Source organism: Akebia trifoliata, chromosome 7 (assembly GCF_017979445.1).
Source record: "Akebia trifoliata isolate Shusen 1 chromosome 7, ASM1797944v1, whole genome shotgun sequence".
Classification (NCBI taxonomy): Eukaryota; Viridiplantae; Streptophyta; class Magnoliopsida; order Ranunculales; family Lardizabalaceae; genus Akebia; species Akebia trifoliata.
The window spans coordinates 30,297,038-30,317,548 of record NC_141381.1 but is presented as its reverse complement, the minus strand read 5'-3'; the positions used below and the strand labels follow the sequence as shown (position 1 = coordinate 30,317,548).

The following is a 20,511-nucleotide window of genomic DNA, read 5'->3' as shown; positions in this document are numbered from 1 at the left end:
TCATTTAATAAAAGGGTTCTTTCATAATTTTGAAGGAGCTTACTGCTTTAAAGTGGTACTCATTATAATAAAATAAATTTATTTATTATGTTTTGTACTCAATTGTCAACTTGTCCCCTATATTTATTTTGGTTCGGTTCTAGGACATCCCTAAATCGAAAATTGAACCAAATTAATCGGTTTTTTAAAATTTTTACTTAGAACCGAACCGACTTTATATAAAACCAAACCAAACCACCCATAACTAGTTTGATTCGATTTGGTTCTTGGTTTAGATCGATCCAATGTGTACCCCTACTGCCCACTTCATCAAAATTTTGAAGGCACCTCCCCATTACATGACACGTGGCTTCATATTTCCAACAAAGTACACGTGACCCCTTGATGTTTTGGTGTATATTTGAGATGAATAACGTTGAAAGAGTCATGATAATCTAATTAACCCAAATGGCACACTCAATCTACTCTCCTGACGTGACAAGCTCGAGAACCGTATATCTATCAGGAGAGTCGATTGAGTGTGCCACATAGGGTAGTCAGATTATCACTATTCATGCTGCAATGAGTTCAAAGATTTACCTCATTTCACACTTTCTTGACATGGAAGTGTATATGAATCATAGATTTTTTTCATTGAGATACCAATAAAAAGCATCTATAGATCTATGCACGCGTCAATGTGATGAAAGTGCAAAATGAGGTCAATTCAACATGACTCATTGAGTTTCTCTTCTCTCAATCCAAACATATTAAAACACATTGGAAAGAAGGTCCAAATGAAGACAAAGCAATCACAAGAATGTTAGTCGCACATCATTTAACCAATTATTATAAAATTATTTAGGCCCATGATAACGTATCTAGGCTTGAGCCCAGTTCATAGTCCATTGGGTCTTGTCCAACACAGACTAGTCCACAAAGCATTTGTCCGACCACAAAGCCCCTTTGCCAGCTAAGTCAAGAGGCTTTGGAGGTTCAAACCCATGATCCATGATCATGGGCAAGCCTTGCTAATGTCTTAACATCTTGCCACAACCCTAGTGGGTGACACGTGGTTTCTTGTAAGTGATCCCTCCACGTTTTCATGAATATTTGAGATCCATCCTTATGTTTTCAATGACATGCCTCGTTGGACCTCCGTCGGTCTTCTTAGAAGTTGAAGATGACTCATTTTGAAAAAGAAAAATTAATGGAAGGTTTTTTTATAAATTTTTTTCATTAGTTTATAAGAGAAGATTGTGGGAAAGGGATAATGCCTTCAATTTGAAAACATAGGAGGGGACGAGGGGCCACATGGCATGTAGAGGAGACATTCCAAGCCTTTTCCTCTAAGAAATTATTTAAAAACTAAAATGTGTATTTTTCTTTTCTAATGGCCATTATGTTTCTTAATTATTTTTAACCAATTCTACCTAACTTTATAATTATTTTAGATAATAATAGATTTCAAAAGAATGATTAATATCGAATCTATCTTATTTTATACATCATCTCTTTCCCACTTAAACATTATTATATAATATTCCTCAGTGCATCCCCATGGGCAGCATTTAAAAAGTGTATTATTGGAAAGAAATGGGAAGAAAGGATATGAGAAATTTAACGAAGAAAAGGGATGTGAGGATTAGGAATAGGGACACAAGGGAGTGGGAAGGGAAAAAAGACTTTAAGTGGCTTATATATATATATATATTCATTGGATGTATCATAATCATGATTTCAAAACTTGTCCAAGACTAAGATGTATTGTCCGAGTCATTTAGGTATTAGGCATGGGTAAGATGGATTGACAAGTCAATGTATCAGACGAGACTTAAAACCATACGTTCATTTTTTTCATTGTTGAATGAGACATCTCAAATGTATTGAAAAACTCGTTCGAGACGACTTGGTGTCGTTCATGAACGAGACATCAAAATGAGTTTTAAAATCATGATCATTATTAAGTTCATTAATTACTGTGAGATTTTAAAAAGTTTTTAATGGTAATGGAAGCTCTCTAAAACTAATGTCAGGGTTAACTCTTCCTTGCTAGGGATAAGTGTGTTCAAGTGACCAATCCCGAATTTAGTCTATCCTGGACATAGATATGCCAACAACCAAACAATTCCAAAAATACTTAGAAGTCTAGTTCAAGTCTTTCCTTTCGTACCTAAGAAACAGAGACACACATTTCTGTCTCTCTCTCTCTCCTCTCGTTCTCTGTGTCTCCATGACCTTCTTCTCCTCTTACAACAGGCGAGGAGGGTGGGGCCACTCCCTCCTCCCATCCTCAACCACCAAATCGAAGCTCCCTCGCAAGTCAAGGCGTCGAAGCTCTCTTCGAGATTTCATTTTCGCTAACTTCTTCACTATTGGTCTCTCGATTCTCTCCTCTTCTTCATCGCAGTCGTCTTTCGCTATGGTATCCCAAACCCCCTCTCCTCTCGATCCAAACCAAAACACACACCCATCTATAAGCCCAGAAAACCTGTTTATCGAAAACCCGTTGTGTCGGATGGTGGAGATGAAGTTGCTTCTGCTGCTGTTGTAGATATCACTACAAAGGATCTTTACGATAAGATCGAGTTCTCGGATATCGATGGAGGGCCCTGGAAGCAAGGATGGAGAGTGAATTATAAAGGAGATGAGTGGGATTTGGAGAAACTGAAGATTTTTGTTGTTCCACATTCACATAATGATCCAGGATGGAAGCAGACTGTTGAAGAGTATTACGATCGGCAGTCGCGACATATATTGGATACCATTGTGGAGAGCCTTTCAAAGGTGAAAATGAGCTTAATTTGGGGGTAAAGGAGCTATTTTTATTGGTAAATTTTGTTGGGGTTTTGATGAATTATCTTGAATTTCTTGAATCAAGCGTTGTAAGCAATTGGATGTTTCTTTTTTTGGTTTTATGTTTGATTTCTATCTAATTTTGTTGGGTTTTTAAATTTGATTAATCAAGTGTTATCAGGAAGTGAGTTTTATTTTTATTTTGACTTTGACTTTGTTTTTTAAGATTGAATTTATCTGAATTTCGTTTACTTTTTTGATGAATCATCTTAAAATTGATTAGTTTTCTTATTGTGGGAATTTATCTGAATCTTGTTTGATTTTTTGACGAATCATCTTGAAATTGATTAATTCTTATAGTGGGAAATGGATGCTTTTTTTTTTTTTTTTTTCAGATTCAGTTTGATCTTTTTATTATTATTTATTTATAGAAGAACACACGTGCACATACACATGTAGATGGTTTATAATTATGCTCTTGAATAATGGGCAGATTTTTTAATTTTTTATTTTTTAATTTATAGGAATGATAAGAAAAATGTAAAGTTACTTTGTATATGTTTTGCAGTGGGTTACAATCACTGATTCCTGGCAAAGGGAATCAATGCGGAATTTGGGTCTTGTTTTGCATGATTGGTTATAAAATAAATTGAATTTTGAGGTTTCTGAGAATTGTTTGAACCTGAATTTGTAGGATGTTCGCCGTAAGTTCATATGGGAAGAGATGTCATATTTGGAGAGATGGTGGAGAGATGCCTCAGATACTAAAAAGGAATCTTTCATCAACTTAGTTAAGAATGGGCAGTTAGAAATTGTTGGAGGTGGTTGGGTGATGAATGATGAGGTAATTGCATGCATGTGTTTATTTATATTCTTTCATGTACTTTTTGAGATCACAGCTGAAGCTCCAAAAAGTTAAATTTTGGAAGAACGTTAAACCTACTCTATGAATATATGATCAGGTATTTGAAAGTCATTAATTTATGTACTTTTCTTTTACAAGAGTGATCTTGATTTTTATAATGTCGATATCATATTAGGTCAGACAGTCAGACTTATTACTATGTTCCATTCTGAAAAAAAAAAAATGTCGGATACATCATCCATTAGAAGATTCCAATCGGACTCTACAATGTTAGCATGAGATGACAATGGATTTAGATTTCCACTTAAATTTGGTATTTTATCAAGTGAAACCAAAACAAATGAATGCTTGTACTGTTGGTTTCAACTAATTTGTAACATTTTCTGAAATAGGATTTGTGTTATTGGCTTTAATCAGCTTATGTCATGCGTTTTAAGAAGAAAAAATGGGATTTGATTGCCCTTGTAATATGTAGGCATTAGTGTATCTAAATTAATCTTATTGAAAGTATTTTGTGGAAGCTTGTCTCATTAATCTATGTTCACTTTTATGCAGGCAAACTCACATTATTTTGCCATCATAGAGCAGGTATTGTGGGATAGCATTTTCTATGATTATTATTGTTATACCTAGTTTCTTGATTTCTGTTTCATTTTTTTTTTTTTTTAATTTTCTTTTTTATTTGCCAGATAATTGATATTGAATAGTCTTATTGTGGATTTTAATCTTTTTTGGTCTGTCATCATGGAGGCCCTTCTGGACAGGATTAGTAGCACTTACTCCCCCTCTTCAAACTCAAATAAGAGAGTTTGGAAGTGAACTGAATGGTATATTCTCAGTAATTCTTTCTGTAGGGGGATTACTAAGAAAGTGCTCTATTTATTTCCAACTAAGATGAGTTGGAAAACCTCTATTTCATTTTAACTGGATTTCTCATGTGGACCGCTGCTTTGGATAATATTCTTACTACCAAACACTTGATAAGTAGAGGTTATACCACTCCAAAGGACACATACATAGTGAATCTCTCTCTTCTTTAATAAACTTTATATTCGGCAAGAAAAGAAATATATTATAGTAGTGGAATACTCATCATCATCGAACCCTTACCCCAAAAATTCAAATTCGGTTGAAAGAATTTCCTTCTTTTAATTTTTTTTCTGAAGTGTTTTGTGATTCACGTGTGTTTTTATCTGCTCTCACTATCTCAATCCACTTCCTTTTTGGTCTTCCTTCTAACCAAGACTATTATTGATTTTCATTGCTCATGACCAAAACCATCTCAATCAACTTTTCCTTATTTTATCATCTATTGATATTAATTTATTTTAATATGAGTGTTTAAATTCTAATTTTATCCTTTTTAATCTTTCCACTTACCCATCTAAGCACCCTGATCTCAGTAACATTCATTTTCATGAGTGTTTCATTTCTAAGTTGATTGAATTGTGATACGCTAGTTACTTAGCATTCTAGAAGATACAATCCGCTTTTGCCTACAACTCTAATTCTATGAACCTCACTCCTCCTCAACCTCCCCATCTTTATGGATAATACAACCAAGGACCAAGGTAGCGAAAATGATTGTTTCCTGGAATTTTCTAGCCCTCTATTTTTATCGTTCCCTGTTATTTGTGTCAATAAAGATGTAGTCCACATACTATGCCTTGGCCCTTTTTATTATAAAGTGCTTGGACTCCAAAGCACTTTATAATTGTGTTAAGCAACTTAATAAATTAGTTTATGGAGGATGGACCACACCATCTCTTGTATAGAAGCTTGTTTTATATTGAAAATCATTATCACAAACTGCCGTACATGTCACGATGTGTCGACATGGATGCATAATGTGTACACATTCCCAACACGACAAAAAATCCTCCAAATATCTTGTCATTGTTATGTGGGTGATTATTGTGAAGGGTTTTGGCTAGAGTTTGGAAATGGTAGTACTGAAAATCTTTTAGGCTGACCGAAATCCATCTGTGGATGTCTTGTACACTAAGAAAATTATTTATCATGCATTTAATTTGCATTTTAGTTAATTTGTCAAGTAGGTGTTCTTGCTATTATGTCTTCCTATCTGTTAGTTAAAAATGTTCTTAATTTTTTTTTTAAAGTATGTGCATGTCTTTAACGTTCGACTCTTATCTCCTTGCGTCTTATGTATCAGATTACGGAGGGCAATATGTGGTTAAATGACACCATTGGGGTTGTTCCCAAAAATGCTTGGGCAATAGATCCATTTGGTTACTCGGCTACCATGGCATATCTACTCCGACGCATGGGCTTTGAGAATATGCTTATACAGAGGACCCACTATGAACTAAAGAAGGAGCTAGCACTCAAGAAAAATTTGGAATACATATGGAGACAGAGCTGGGATGTTGAGGAAAGTACTGACATTTTTGTCCATATGATGCCATTCTATTCCTACGATGTTCCACATACTTGTGGTCCCGAGCCTGCTATTTGCTGTCAATTTGATTTTGCTCGAATGCGTAGCTTTGTTTATGAACTATGCCCTTGGGGACAACATCCCGTCGAAACTAACCAAGACAATGTGAGGGAGCGAGCATCAAAGCTATTAGATCAGTACAGGAAAAAGTCAACACTATACAGAACAAACACGCTTCTTGTTCCTCTAGGAGATGATTTTCGTTACGTCAGCATCGAAGAAGCAGAGGCACAGTTTAGAAATTATCAGTTGTTATTTGATCATATTAATTCTAATTCCGATATGAACGCTGAAGCCAAGTTTGGTACCCTTGAAGACTACTTCCAAGCCCTTCGTGAGGAGGCCGAAAGAATAAATTATTCCCTTCCGGGTGAGGTTGGCTCTGGGCAGGTTGGGGGGTTTCCCTCGTTATCGGGTGATTTCTTTACGTATGCTGATCGACAACAGGATTACTGGAGTGGATACTATGTTTCTAGGCCATTCTTCAAAGCAGTCGATCGTGTACTTGAGCAGACACTACGTGCATCAGAAATGATGATCGCATTATTGCTAGGGTATTGTCAAAAGTCAACATGTGAAAAGTTCCCCACTAGTTTCACGTACAAGTTGACAGCTGCAAGAAGGAATCTAGCCCTCTTTCAGCACCACGATGGGGTAACAGGTACTGCTAAGGATCACGTAGTCGAGGACTATGGAACTCGGATGCACACTTCTCTACAAGATCTTCAATTTTTTATGTCCAAGGCTGTTGAAGTACTATTGGGTTTCCGTCATGAGAAATTGGATCAGAGTCCATCCATGTTTGAACCAGAGCAGTTAAGGTCGAGGTATGATGTTCAACCGGTACATAGAGCAATCAATGCTCCTGAAGGAAGTGCACATTCGGTGGTTTTCTTTAATCCATTGGAGCAAACAAGAGATGAAATTGTGATGGTTATTGTTAACAGGCCAAACGTAACTGTGCTAGATTCAAATTGGTCATGTGTGAAAAGCCAAGTTTCTCCCGAGTGGCAACACGAAAAAGGCAAGATATTTACAGGAAGACATCGTCTTTACTGGCAAGCTTCGATTCCTGCCATGGGTTTACAAACCTATTACATAGCTAATGGGTTTGTTGGATGTGATAAAGCCGAACCTGTGAAATTGAAAATTTTCGCAGATTCTTCTAATCCACTACCATGTCCTACTCCATACGCTTGCTCAAAACTTGGAGGAGACACGGCAGAAGTGAGGAACCAACATCAAACACTTACCTTTGATGTCAAGCTTGGTTTGTTACAAAAAATAAGCCATAAAGATGGCATAGAAACCATTGTTGGAGAAGAAATAGGTATGTACTCTAGCTGGGGAAGTGGGGCCTATCTATTCAAACCCAACGGTGAAGCTCAGCCTATTTCGCAAGCTGGTGGGCTGATAGTGATATCCGAGGGCCCTTTGATGCAAGAATTCTACTCTCATCCGAAGACAGCATGGTACAAAACCCCCATCTCGCATAGCACTCGTATTTATAATGGAAAGAACACTATACAGGAGTTTCTCATTGAGAAAGAATACCATGTTGAGCTGCTTGGGCATGACTTCAACGACAAGGAATTGATAGTCAGATTCAAGACAGATCTTGACAACAAAAGGGTTTTTTATTCAGATTTAAATGGCTTTCAGATGAGTCGGAGAGAGACATATGATAAGATCCCTCTTCAGGGAAATTACTACCCAATGCCCTCCCTTGCTTTCATGCAGAGTTCAAATGGCCATCGATTTTCTGTCCATTCTCGGCAGTCATTAGGTGTGGCAAGCCTTAAAAATGGTTGGCTGGAGATTATGCTGGATCGTCGTTTGCTCAGAGATGATGGGCGTGGTCTTGGACAAGGTGTCTTGGATAACCGTCCTATGAACGTAATCTTTCACATTCTTGGAGAGTCCAATATCTCCTCTACTACAAATCCTGTTTTGACTGCCCTGCCCTTGAACCCATCCCTTCTTTCCCATCGTGTAGGGGCCCACTTGAACTATCCGATGCATGTGTTCATTGCCAAGAAACCCCAAGAAACATCTGTGAAGCCACCACCTAGATTCCTCTCTCCTTTAACGGCTTCCTTACCATGTGACTTGCATATTGTTGGCTTCAAGGTTCCGCGCCTCGTAAAATATTCTCAGCAACAACCCATTGAAGAGCCCAGATTTGTCTTAATCTTACATAGGCGACAGTGGGATTTTGCTTACTGTCGAAAGGGAGGGACCCAATGCTCAAGTATAGCCGATGAAACTGTTAATTTGTTCTACATCTTTCAGAACCTCACAGTCTCGGTTGCAAGAGCTACTTCGTTAAATCTCTTGCATGATGACACAGAGAAACTTGGGTATACTGAGCATATGGGAGATGCTGCACAAGAGGGTCATGTACTCATATCTCCTATGGAAATTCAGGCATACAAATTGGAGTTGAAGCATCGTAATTGAATATGAAGCGTATAACCTTTGAGTGCGTGCAAAAATAACCAATTCGAAATTCTGTTTGTTGGGTTAGTACCCTTATTTCGATCTTCCAATGGAAGTGTGATATTAGTGACGCCAATGATGAAGTTACTTCATTATTGAAGATCAAGAGGAGCAAACTACATCCTGTTGTATAATTGAATCTGACCAAATTTAAACTGTAACAGGTTTGAGTGCTTGTAGAGGCCGTGGGACTTGGTCAAATGATTTATGGTTAGTGGTTACACTTGATGTAGGAAAAAATTTACGAGGTTTTGTAGGATTCGACTTAAATTAGTTTGTGTGATGTGTTCCATTTTTCTTAGTATTTTGCTTCCCCCTCAAGAAGCTGGGTAAGATCTTAATATTTAATCAAGTTTTCTCGAGTTGTTTATATGCTTTGTTAAACGTGTAATTCATCACACTGAATGATAGATGTGGTTGTGAACAATTATACTTGGTATCATTGTGATGTGAATTATTCCTTTGAGGCTTAGATTAATTTTTTATGATGGTTCTCTACAGACTCGGTCATTAGAATAACTGGTGTAGGCTTTTTAATGATGGGTTGTTTGAACTTACATCTGACTAGGGGACTAGAAGAGTCAGGGCTGGAGCCAAGGCATCGGGCACATGCAACGCAACGCCTGCACATCACACGCATTGGGTAAGTGAGGGTCTGCACTCGTGGGTGAGTGGTCCTGAGGACATACTGGGTATCGAACTCAACTTACAGATTGCTTATTGGATCTTAAATTGCCATTGAGTCACCCCCTTGGAAGAAAAAGAAACAATAAGATTCTGGAACCAATAAAATTCTCTCTACTTTGGTGAGTTAAATGTCAAGAGCAAACAATAAGATTTGGTCAATAAGTCGCCCCTAGGAGGGAAAAATGTGTCGAGCTTGACTCAAAATCCAAAAATTGAATATAGCGAGTTTGGATCCTTGAAGTAGATTAGAATAAAACATGAATCGAAAGTAGTTCAATGTCTCTTGACCAGGGGTGGATGTACAGTGGTGACAATTTGCCTCCACAAGAATTTTAAAATGACATGAACCCCTATGTATAGTTTGATATAATTTGAATTTGCCCCCACGCCATTCAATCTTTTGGGTTGATTAGAACCCCCATATTTGGTTAATATTTGATATACAAGCTGTGTTTTTCAATCATGACATTTGAGACACCCTTTGCTTTGCAAATCAATATCACGTCCCTTTAATTTTTGGTGAATATTTGAGATACCCCTATGTTTACAAATTGAGGACATGCCCCCTCCAATATTTATGGTGATTTGGACATCTCTATTTATAGTATTTGAGAAGTTGAGTGAGGAGATGAGAGAAGTTGATAAAGAGAAATGCAGAGAAAGTAAGAGATACAATTACTTAATTTTGTCACAGACTAAGTAAGATATGAGAACAAATTACTTTTTATTTTCTTCTTTTCTCTTCATTTCCCTTCGTTGATCCAAATGGAGTAAAAAGTGATTCTGTCTTCTCTTCCATATATTTATAAGGGTGAAAATAAATCGATGTTGTTCAAACAAGGATTTGGGTTCCATAATATTTAATTAGGCCCTAAATAGCCTTAATTATGATATTAAGATCAACGTTTACACAGTAACAAACTTTGGCCTAGGTAATTATTCGTTGGAGTCTATCATCTTCTACCTCCTTAAAAACCCTACCTTATACTTTGGGAATTGAATGTTGAAGAAAAGAAAATTTTGAAAAGGATCTTATTGTTCTAAATGCCAATTTTTGTCAACCTAGTTCCAAATAATATCAAAACGATTGAGAGGTCTGACTCGATATCAAACGGCTTGTTAAGTTGGCTAAAGTCTATGCAAGTGTTGACCGTGCTCTAGGGGCTCAAAATCATCCTTCACCTATAATTCCTAACCACTAATAACTAGCATACTGTGTAAATAAATTCATTACAGCCTTAATAGACCATTAAAACTAGAGTCAGTGCTGAAGTAACATTAATATTGACGTCGATTCTCACATTACTGATGTGGAGGTGCACACATAGCCATAGGTGCTCTTCACTTGTATCTCGATGACAAGAATTCATGGTTCCGTACATACATCCACATCAGTAATGTGAGAATCGATGTCAACTTTAATGTTACTTCAGCATTTTCCTTTAAAATATACACAAAGAAAATTTATTGAAAAATGGCCTCTGCGGGGAGAGGAAGAAATAATAAGATTCTCGAAGAAAATTCTGTCTACTTTTTTAATCTACCTTGCTGAGTTAAATGTCCAAAGCAAACAACAAGATTTGGTCACTAGGTCGCTCCAAGGGAAAAGTTGTGCCGAACTTGACCCAACATCCAAAAAACGAATTTAGAGGGTTTGGATCCTTGAAATAGATTTGAATAAAAAAATTGAATCGAAAATTGGTTAATGTCTCTTGACCAGACTTGGATATGGGTCCCTCCATGGATCCAAGCTGGACCTGAATGTATGTTAATTTGAAAACTATACTTTTTAAGTTTTTCAAATTGTATATCCTTTTCTACAAGAAGTTTTGTTATAAAAGGAAATAATATATTGAAAAATAAGAGTTGCCATCGACACCCTCCTAGACATTGGTTTCAAAACTCGTATGAGATCGAGACATATTGCCTGAGTCATCTCTATATCACCCAGCAACGAGGCGTACAGACAAGGCAATGTATCGGACTAGATTTAAAACTTAACGTTTATTTTTCTCATTGTTGAACAAGACATCTAAAACGTATTGGAAAACTCATCAGAGACAACTCGGTCTAATTCACAGATGAGATGTCGAAACGAGTTTTAAAACCTTGCCCTAGAGTTGGTATCCTTTACTACAGCATGTATTCTTATAAAAGGGAAGATGTATGTTAAAAGTTTTTCAAATGGTATATCCTCGTATTATTATCTTTGACGGTTGTGATGGATCAACTGGGTTTTAGACCTAGAGATCTGAGGGTCCAATAAGTTAAATGGTAGGGCCCAATTTTCCCTGTCAACAACAGGTAGTGAGTACGGCAGATATTATTCCACAAAAACTGATTTATCTAAAACTAGTTCTTTAAGGACTGTTTGTCTGCTTCAAAAAAATCTGTCAGAAAAGACCAATTTTTAGGGGGGAAAAAAACATTTTTACCCACTTCTGTTACATCATTTTGCCTGAAAAATGCGACTCGCTCACAATTACCCACCTTGAACACAAATAAAAATGCAGGATTGGGGTTGTGAACTTGCAGAAAGTATGAATCGGAGTTTATCTATCTCTTATTTTCATTTTTTTTTTATCGATCTCTTATTTTCATTTTTTTTTACTCTTACAACCAAAACAACTTTGGTAATGCTGTCTTTAGTCCACGCTAGATGAAATATTCAAGTTAAAAGGCAATAAAAGAGTGAGAATAAGACCCAAAAGAATGTGGATGGAGAGAGAAACCAGATATGAAAATGTTTCCAATACCAACCCACGTGGCTTCGGAAAGAGTGAAATGAGGGAACAAGATTCATTTTGACAATCCTGAATCTATGAAATAAGGCCTTGATGATGATGATGCTATGATAAATGTCGGTGCAACAGATCCATTTGGTTAGGCAGGAATCATAGCGTATTTTCTCTGACATTTATGGTTTTTAAGAACGGTTACCATAGAAGACTTGTTGCGAACTTAATGTTCTGGACTCTGGACCAATGGATGGCGAGCATGATGGTTTAAACCACACTGCAGTACAAGATTTGAGCAAAATATGCATGATTAAAGGTGTAAACTATCCTGTTTAACAATGCATGAAATACCATTCCTACATACACAAAGTGACAAATGTAAATAAAGTCATGTTTTCTGATTATTTTGGAGATATCAAGTTACAAATGAGCAATTTTCCATCTCAAATAACCCTAGATGAGTTGCAAAACTGTTTTATCTGGATGCAATTATAAATAGAAAACTATAATAATATATAATGAATCAGAAACAAATAAAATAAAAGGGAGAAAAAAAAAATGCACCCGGTGGCAAGGAGGCCTTATCTGGAATCTCACTTTCCTAGTTATAGAATGATTTCGTCTTGTACACTGACGTTGAGGGTCTTATTTGGAAGAATAATACTGTTAATAACCACAACTTCATCTTCAACAGTCACAGCTTCCCCTGGAATAAAAATTGTTAGTTAAATATGGATATTGGACTTTTCTCTTTGAACAAAAAAGATAGTAGAACAGTAGAAAAAATAATTGAGAAATCAGAGTGAAGTACCGAGGATAGTAATCCCAAGTTTTGCATTGTAGTCTCCTTCAGCCTGAAACAATTGAAAAATGAGAAGGTTAACCGACATCAATTGGACAACGATGACATGCCTGGACACAAGACCATTTCCCGATAGACTATTTGTACAATGAACTATTTACCTCCTCTCTTTGTTAATAATTCCTATCTTTAGTGATAAAGTTTTGCTTCTGATTTTACTGCTGAAGTTGGCTTGAAAGGAAAAAAAAAAAAAAAAAAGAGACTTGCCTGGACACGAGACCATTTCCCGATAGACGACTTCCACCCAACAATAGAATGTATAACAACTGCATTTTCCTGTCAAGGGGGTAAAAAAACCATATACCGATCAGGCTCAGATACAAGCTTTCATGAATTTCTTATCCTTGAGTCGGCACCATACCTTGATCTCAACATCATCTAGGATGATGCAACTGATGAGCCTTGCACCAGCTGCTACACGAGCATTTGCAGAAATTGAGACATTGGGACCAATCTGTAACAATACATAAGATAAATCATTTGAGAAGGCAGAATAAACAGGGCCAAAGGTCATCTCAACTACTTCCAATACTTATTGCATTTATTTATTAAAAAAATAATAATAATAAACCGGGCTAAAAGATTGTTGATCCTACATACAAATCAGGATCACTCCAGTATCATATGCAAACCAGTGCCCTAATAAATGTTGTACATTATGCATATATGCATTACTAACTAGTTAGGATCCAACATTATGTTGGGTTAGTAAAACATCCACGAATCTGAAAATGGCATTGCAAATTGAATTACAAAAGAAATCCAAAATAATCATGAGAATGGCATATGGGAAATGGAATAAGGAATTATTTAACACATCCAATATCTACAATATATACTTGATTCCCAAATTATGCAACATGAACTGTTTGAAATATTAATAGCGGCCATGGTATAAATTTTGGGCAATACTGAAACACATTGCCAATGCCTGATACGTATTGGTTTCAGTTAGGAAACGTTGCACATCCCAACCACCTATTACAGGGAACCCTGAATCCATTATCACCAGTCACGTATTGGGGCAATTTTGATGCAATGACAAGTGAAACTTGGGGATGAATATATGCTGGTGCTGTTTAGGCTGATTTAAGTTGGTCAATAGCTTTGTGTCAGTTGGTTGAGAAATCCGAATTGGTTACTTTGAAAATAAACTTCAACATACTAAAGATGATGTGAGATTAAATCAGACTACCTTTGCAGTTGGATGCACTTTTGCCGATGGATGAACAAAAACATCACCAGTAATGGTAGCGTTCCTTGTGCCATCCCCATTTGCCAGAAGATGAGGAGAGGTGAATCGGAATTGTGCAAGATACAATGCAGAACATTTCAAAGACATTCTGCAATTCAAAACATAAATATATGGATTGTGTTATGGTCCAAAGTTCATGCAAGATAAGAAAAGTAAGAAAGAAAGAAAATAAAATAAAATAAAGAATCAAGTAAAATTGGTCTACCCTGGAGTCTTAATTTGTTGCCAAAAATCTAGTGTCTCATACGTATAAAGCTGCTTCTTCCCAGCAAGAGGTGATAGGATATCTTGATCCAATCTTACAAAATCTGAAGGAAGTGTCCTGTTGCAATAACATATATCCTCATGGAAGTTAAGAGAAAGCTAAGCTTCTAATAACAATCAACCAGTGCATGAGCATAGTCACAAAGTCAAAAGTACGGGTTTAAAATGGTAAGGGAAAACTTCGGAAAAAACATTGAAAACAGGAAAAAAATGATGAAACATAAAAAATAAAAAAGTATATTAAAAATCATGAAAAATGTATATATCTAATAATCATAAGAGACATCTATTCTTTATTTCAATATAACATGTTCTCAAACATAATTATACATGTTATGATGCCAAAAAAAAAAAAAAAAGTTACTCATCAACATATCTTTTGTTTAAAATAATACACTATTGAAAAAAATGAAAAACCATAACAAGAAGATATTATCACCAAATTCTATTATGTATCAAATCCCACATTAAAAAACATTCATGAATAAAATCACAAACAACTATAAGTCTACAAAGAAAATGTTTAGGGTTTTTTTTTCCTGAAAAAATTGTTTAATATGTAAAAAACACGTTTAAAACGGGGAAAAAAAAAAGTAACTTGAAAAAAAAAAAAAAAAACATGACTTTAAAAAAAAAAGTGTTTTAATTGTTAGAGGTACAAGATGTGTTTTAAATGCATTTAAAATAATAATGATAAAAGGCTGTTTTTGTTATATGTGCATGAGTAGTTTGTCACAATGGTAAAATATTAATTCAATTGGCAAATAATATTCAAGACTACATCAACAAGAGTTTACAAGTGATAGTAACCCATTTGAACTTGGCACATTACTTAAAAAAAAAAAATACCATTTCACCATGAAAAATAAAGAATAAAGAAAGTTCATTATTTCTAAAGTCCTATATCTTGCACTTGCATTAGAGAATTTTTTCTAACAATATAGTTTACCCAATAACATCCTTAGCTACATATAAGTTTAAATTTCTGATTCCACTAGTAAAATCTAGGAAAGGAAACAAAAGGCCTAAATATATAACATCCTTTTCAAATATATTGCATCCTTGCTAAGCAATTATTTGTGACTTTGTGTCATGTTAAGATTCAAAAGCAAAATAACCCAGAATTTAGGAATTGAAAAGTTCAAAACTAGAAACGTCATACTTTGTTGCCGACGACTGGAGAGCTTCAAAGCTAGATACACGACGAAGATTTGCTGCATATAAGAAAAAAGTTCAGATATCTACCAAACCTGATTATTTATGTCTTGAAATATGAAACAATTGACTTTATAGACGTATCATCCCAAATGCCAACAGTACAATACTAAAATTGATTAGTGTATCAGATGAAAGCCAAAAATAAGGGGAGAATCAAATAAATGTTCCAATCACCACCAAGTTTCATGATAGAGTACTTCAATTACACCATAATGATAATTAAAACCAACTTAGCACTTGGCTTACAAAAGTATTTCATGTTAATCTAAAACTAAAGATTTTGTTGTTGCATAGAACAACTGTTTGGAATCTATAATAGGTCAGTCTAGAGAGTCCAAAGCTTTTAAATTGCGATGTTTAATGGGTTTTGGTAACCTCATAACTCAGATATGGATATGCATGCCGATGTCTAACATGAATAAAACCTGATGGACATGTTATTACAGAAAACCTAATGCACATGCAGATAAATTCATTTACTTGATAATGCAAAAAAGATAATGTTTGCACAAATTATGACAATTATGATGAAGAGATGATGAATTTTAATCTTACACATATCTCAGCACCCTACTGACAAAGGCCTCTAGTTACTAACCTCTGTCTTTCCGTTGTGCAGAAACATCCTGAATGGCAGTAAAAATTCCCGGAGTAAAGATGTACACACCACAGTTTATCAGATCACTCACCTGCATAACCCATCAACAAAAGCAAACAAGGAAACAGAAAAAAAAGGAATGTCAGAACCCACACCTAAAGTTATCCAACTGAAGCCTATGATAAACACTATTTGATTTTCTGATATTATTATACATACAAAAGTCTCGGGTTTCTCTGTGTAATGTAACAGTTCATTGGTGATTGGATCAGCCACCAACTCGCCAAACTGGTTTGCTGACTCAGCAGAAACCTACACAGAAAAAAGTATAAACACGAGCATGGTGAAAAGAAGTGGAATGCATGTGCTTACCCACCTTGATTACTAAGATTGTTCCCATCCCACCATATCTTCTATGGGCCTCTGCAAATGTGAAGGATAGGAGCAGAAAGTCATGCGTGTGTAACTAAGGAAAATAATTCAATTATAAAATAACTAATGCTTTGTGGATCTATAACCCATATAAATAGAAAGAGATTAATTAAGTAAAGGAGTATTAAATCATCGATGAGAGAAGAGACCCACCAATCATATTTGGGAGCGGAAAACTGCAGCAAACATCACAATTCAGCAAGAAGATGTGTGACTGATAAAACCAAAAAAACAAAAAACAAATTAACACTTCGAATTGAAATACGAATAAAAATGTACCATTAATATAAGAAAGTAAGTCCAATAAATTGAAGGGGCTTATCTCAAAGATTGAGGCTGCTTAGACAAAAACCCATTTTTATTTCAATTTTACAAATATAAATAAAACAGAGAAGCCAAAGTTTCAAACCGGGTTCTCTTCCATGATAAGATCTCTGAAGTTGTAAAGTCCACCAGCTGAACCATGTGGCTTGTCTTCTCTCAAGTATCTAGAACATCATCAACAAGATTCAAGTGTTTGAACTGTTCTCTATATCTTTATCTTCAACCACTAAAGGCAAATTTGAGATAAAAAGGCATAAGTATGAATGGGGGAATGTAATGTGTTGTTACCTGACTGGGATTTTGAGCTCATTAGAGATAGAAGAGACGTACAGAGCGAATTCCCGCTCCTCATAGAATCCAATGAGATAGATTTGTACTAAGTTGGGAATCTAAAAGAGTCAACAGTAATCTCAATTATACAGTAATAAAGAACACAAATTGATCTCAAAATCATAAATCTTTAAGAGGTATCGACAAATATACCCTTTTGCACGCAGAAATCGGATGATGAACCATTGGCTGCCCTGCCAAAGGGAATAATGGCTTAGGTATATTTAACGATAGGGGTCGAAAACGAGTTCCTGCAACATTCAGAGACTTAATTATGCACACACACACACACACACACACACACACACACACACAAAAACTTGAAGAAAAATCTCAATTACTCAATCAAAGTGTCAGAAATTTCAAGAACTGAAACTAATCCCAAGAAATCTGAAGCAAAATCATACCTTTAGTCGGTCCGCCCACCATGATCACAGCAACTACCTTCTCTTCCGAGCTCCCCATCTCTAACCAAAACAAACCCTAGATCTCCAAAACAGTAAAACCCTAACCTTTCAGTATTACAATCACTCTACAAGAGTGAAATTGGAATGAATCAGAGAAGAATCCCAACAATTGTCACTTCTGTCGAAACTCGAAACCACACCAATAATTCAAATTCATAATGCTGAAAGGACAATTGATCATAAAACCCTAATTTTCCAGTAATGCAGACAAGCAAAGAGAGGGAGAGAAGCAGAAAAAGTGAAAAACCAAGAACCTCTGTATCGCGATCTCGTAACCAACAGGGATGATCAAACTAATAACATCTAATAAAGCTGGTTGAGGAGTTGCGTGTCGGTAGCGAAAGATTATACATACATCCATCCGGGTTTTAGTAAATATTTGGCATACCACATACCCCCCTGTGTTTACAAACAGCTCACACCCCCTTGACCCTTATCTTCTACATGAGACTAATAATAAAATGACTGGAATACCTCCATCACGACCCCTGTCCACAACCTACCTCGCCTTCAACAACTTCAAATCTTTTGATGAAAACTGACTATCTGGTCTATGATTTTCATAAATCCCTGTGGAAGATATTTCTCGAACAAGCAACATGTAGTAATCTTGAGAAATTTTAATCGAATAACCAAATTACATGATAACCTTACTGATCATCTGACCTACTAGTAAGCTGGTTTGCCAAGCTTCAAAGGTGTGGAGCTCGAAACAAATCACGTAAAATAGGGAATATGTAACTATTTTCACGAAAGTGAAGGCAAATCCCTAAACGGGTGTAAACACTCAAATGAGAATTATGCATTTCCCTCTCTGAAAATACTCTACAGTACTTATGTTACAAATTCTGACTTAAGCATCGGAGTGATTTTGTTGCAGGCCCTCCCAGGAATACGAAAAAAGGAGAGTGCTTTTATCAGTAAGGATCACGAAGAAAACTGACTATCTTGTCTATTTTTTCATAAATCCCTGTGGAGGATATTTCTCAAATAAGTGACATGTGGTATTCTTGAGGAATTTTAGTCGAAGGACCGAATTACATGATGACCTAACCGATCATTCGACCTACCAGTAAGCCAGTTTGCCAAGCTTAAAGGTGAGGAGCTCGGAATAAATCCCTTAAAATAGGGAATATGTAATTGTTTTCACGAAAGTCAAGACAAATCCCTAAAACAGGTGTAAACACTCAGACGAGAATCATGAAGAAAATCTAGGAAAGTCTAAAGGCAGAAACCCCTATACATACAAGGGTGCATCACGCCATTAAGATATGTATTTCCCTCTCTAAAAATACTCTACACTACTTGTACTAGAAATTTTGACTTAGGTGTCGAAGTAGTTTTGTTGCAGGCCCTCCTAGGAGCACAGAAAAAGGAGAATATTTTTATTAGTGAAGATCACGAGGTAGAGCAAATTTTGGCATCGACAATCCCAATCTTTAATTTTTGATTTATTGGAAAGTCATTTAAGGCCAAAATAAAAATAAAAATAAAAACTGTGTTTTCTCACGAAGTAATTTATAAGTGATACTCCCATTTTGGTTAATATTTGAGACCTCTACATTTTGGTGAGTACTTGAGATCCCACTGTTTCAAAATGATGATGTGTCCCTTATCTCAATCATCTTAATGGACAAATAGAAAATCTCAATTTTATTAATCATTGAATTAGGCAATCTTTGACTACAATCCTTCAATTTATAAGAAATGTGACTAGGAAAAATGCTAGAATTTTAATAATATGACTAATTTTTAGAAAAATCAAAAGTTGTTAGGTTATTTTCCATAAATCTAAAAGTCAAGGAAAAATTATTTAAAGGGGCCTTGCAGAGGGATTTTTTTTTAAATAGTCCCTAAGTTGTTGACTCTAGCTTATAAGGACATTTAATAAACTTTTCATTTCTAAATGGTCCTTGGACCTCATCTCACCTTTATAAGGTATTTGAAATACTCAAATTACCCATTTCTCATTTTCTTCACATGGTTAGATTTTTCAATAGTGATTGCGATCATTTTTTATGATCTTTGATTCTGAATGACGAATGAAAAATGATTTTCTCTTAATTTTGAATATCTAGATGTATTTTTTTTTCAATGATTTATAATAAAAAAATTGAAGAACAAAATTGAGATTTCATTTTTTTTTATATATAATTGCATCGTAACTTTTGATTTGCAATCATAATTGATGCATTTTTTGATATTTCGAGGAGATTAATCAAGTATTGAAATTGAAAAAACGAAAAAAAAAAATTAAAAATTAAAAATCTGACTTGCATTATAGTGTCGAGTTCACCACTTTTTATTTAATTACCGTCAAACTCGACAATAATTAAGTTAAAAAGTAGTGAACTTGACATTAAGTTAAAAACTAAGTGTTAAGTTCACCAGTTTTTAACTTAATAATTAGTTATGAACTCAACACTAAGTAGTGAATTCACCCGTTTTTAACTTTTTGTCGAGGTCACCAATTTTTAATTCCGATACTTGGTTAATCTCCTCAAAATACCCAAAAATACATCAATTATGGTTGCAAATAAAAAATTATGATATAATCATCAAAAAAAAATTAGTATCTCAATTTCTTTCTTCAATTTTTATTTTATAAAAAAAAAAAAAATACATCTAAATATTAAAAATTAAGAGAATATCATTCTCCATTTGTCATTCAGGATCAAAGAGCATCGAAAATTATTGCAATTACCATTGAAAAACCTAATTATATGAAGAAAATAAGAA

General features: G+C 35.3%; 2 protein-coding genes across 2 annotated transcripts; one reads left to right on the top strand and one right to left on the bottom strand.

Annotated features, from left to right (window-relative positions):
• The first annotated feature begins 2,156 nt into the window (after positions 1-2,156).
• Positions 2,157-9,069, top strand: GMII (golgi alpha-mannosidase II). The gene is made up of 4 exons (XM_086448315.1): positions 2,157-2,766; positions 3,470-3,619; positions 4,196-4,228; positions 5,814-9,069. The coding sequence occupies exons 2-4, from the start codon at positions 3,500-3,502 to the stop codon at positions 8,556-8,558; spliced, it is 2,898 nt and encodes a 965-aa protein (XP_086304441.1). The 5' UTR covers positions 2,157-2,766; positions 3,470-3,499; the 3' UTR covers positions 8,559-9,069.
• A 3,332-nt stretch (positions 9,070-12,401) lies between these two features.
• Positions 12,402-18,201, bottom strand: LOC147398943 (uncharacterized). Its single transcript, XM_086448317.1, has 15 exons — positions 17,713-18,201; positions 17,459-17,556; positions 17,264-17,364; positions 17,061-17,139; positions 16,805-16,865; positions 16,596-16,642; positions 16,439-16,531; positions 16,220-16,310; positions 15,566-15,617; positions 14,345-14,461; positions 14,080-14,227; positions 13,246-13,338; positions 13,092-13,160; positions 12,834-12,876; positions 12,402-12,728 (listed from the first exon to the last, which is right to left on the bottom strand). The coding sequence occupies exons 1-15, from the start codon at positions 17,768-17,770 to the stop codon at positions 12,628-12,630; spliced, it is 1,251 nt and encodes a 416-aa protein (XP_086304443.1). The 5' UTR covers positions 17,771-18,201; the 3' UTR covers positions 12,402-12,627.
• Positions 18,202-20,511: the final 2,310 nt, after the last annotated feature.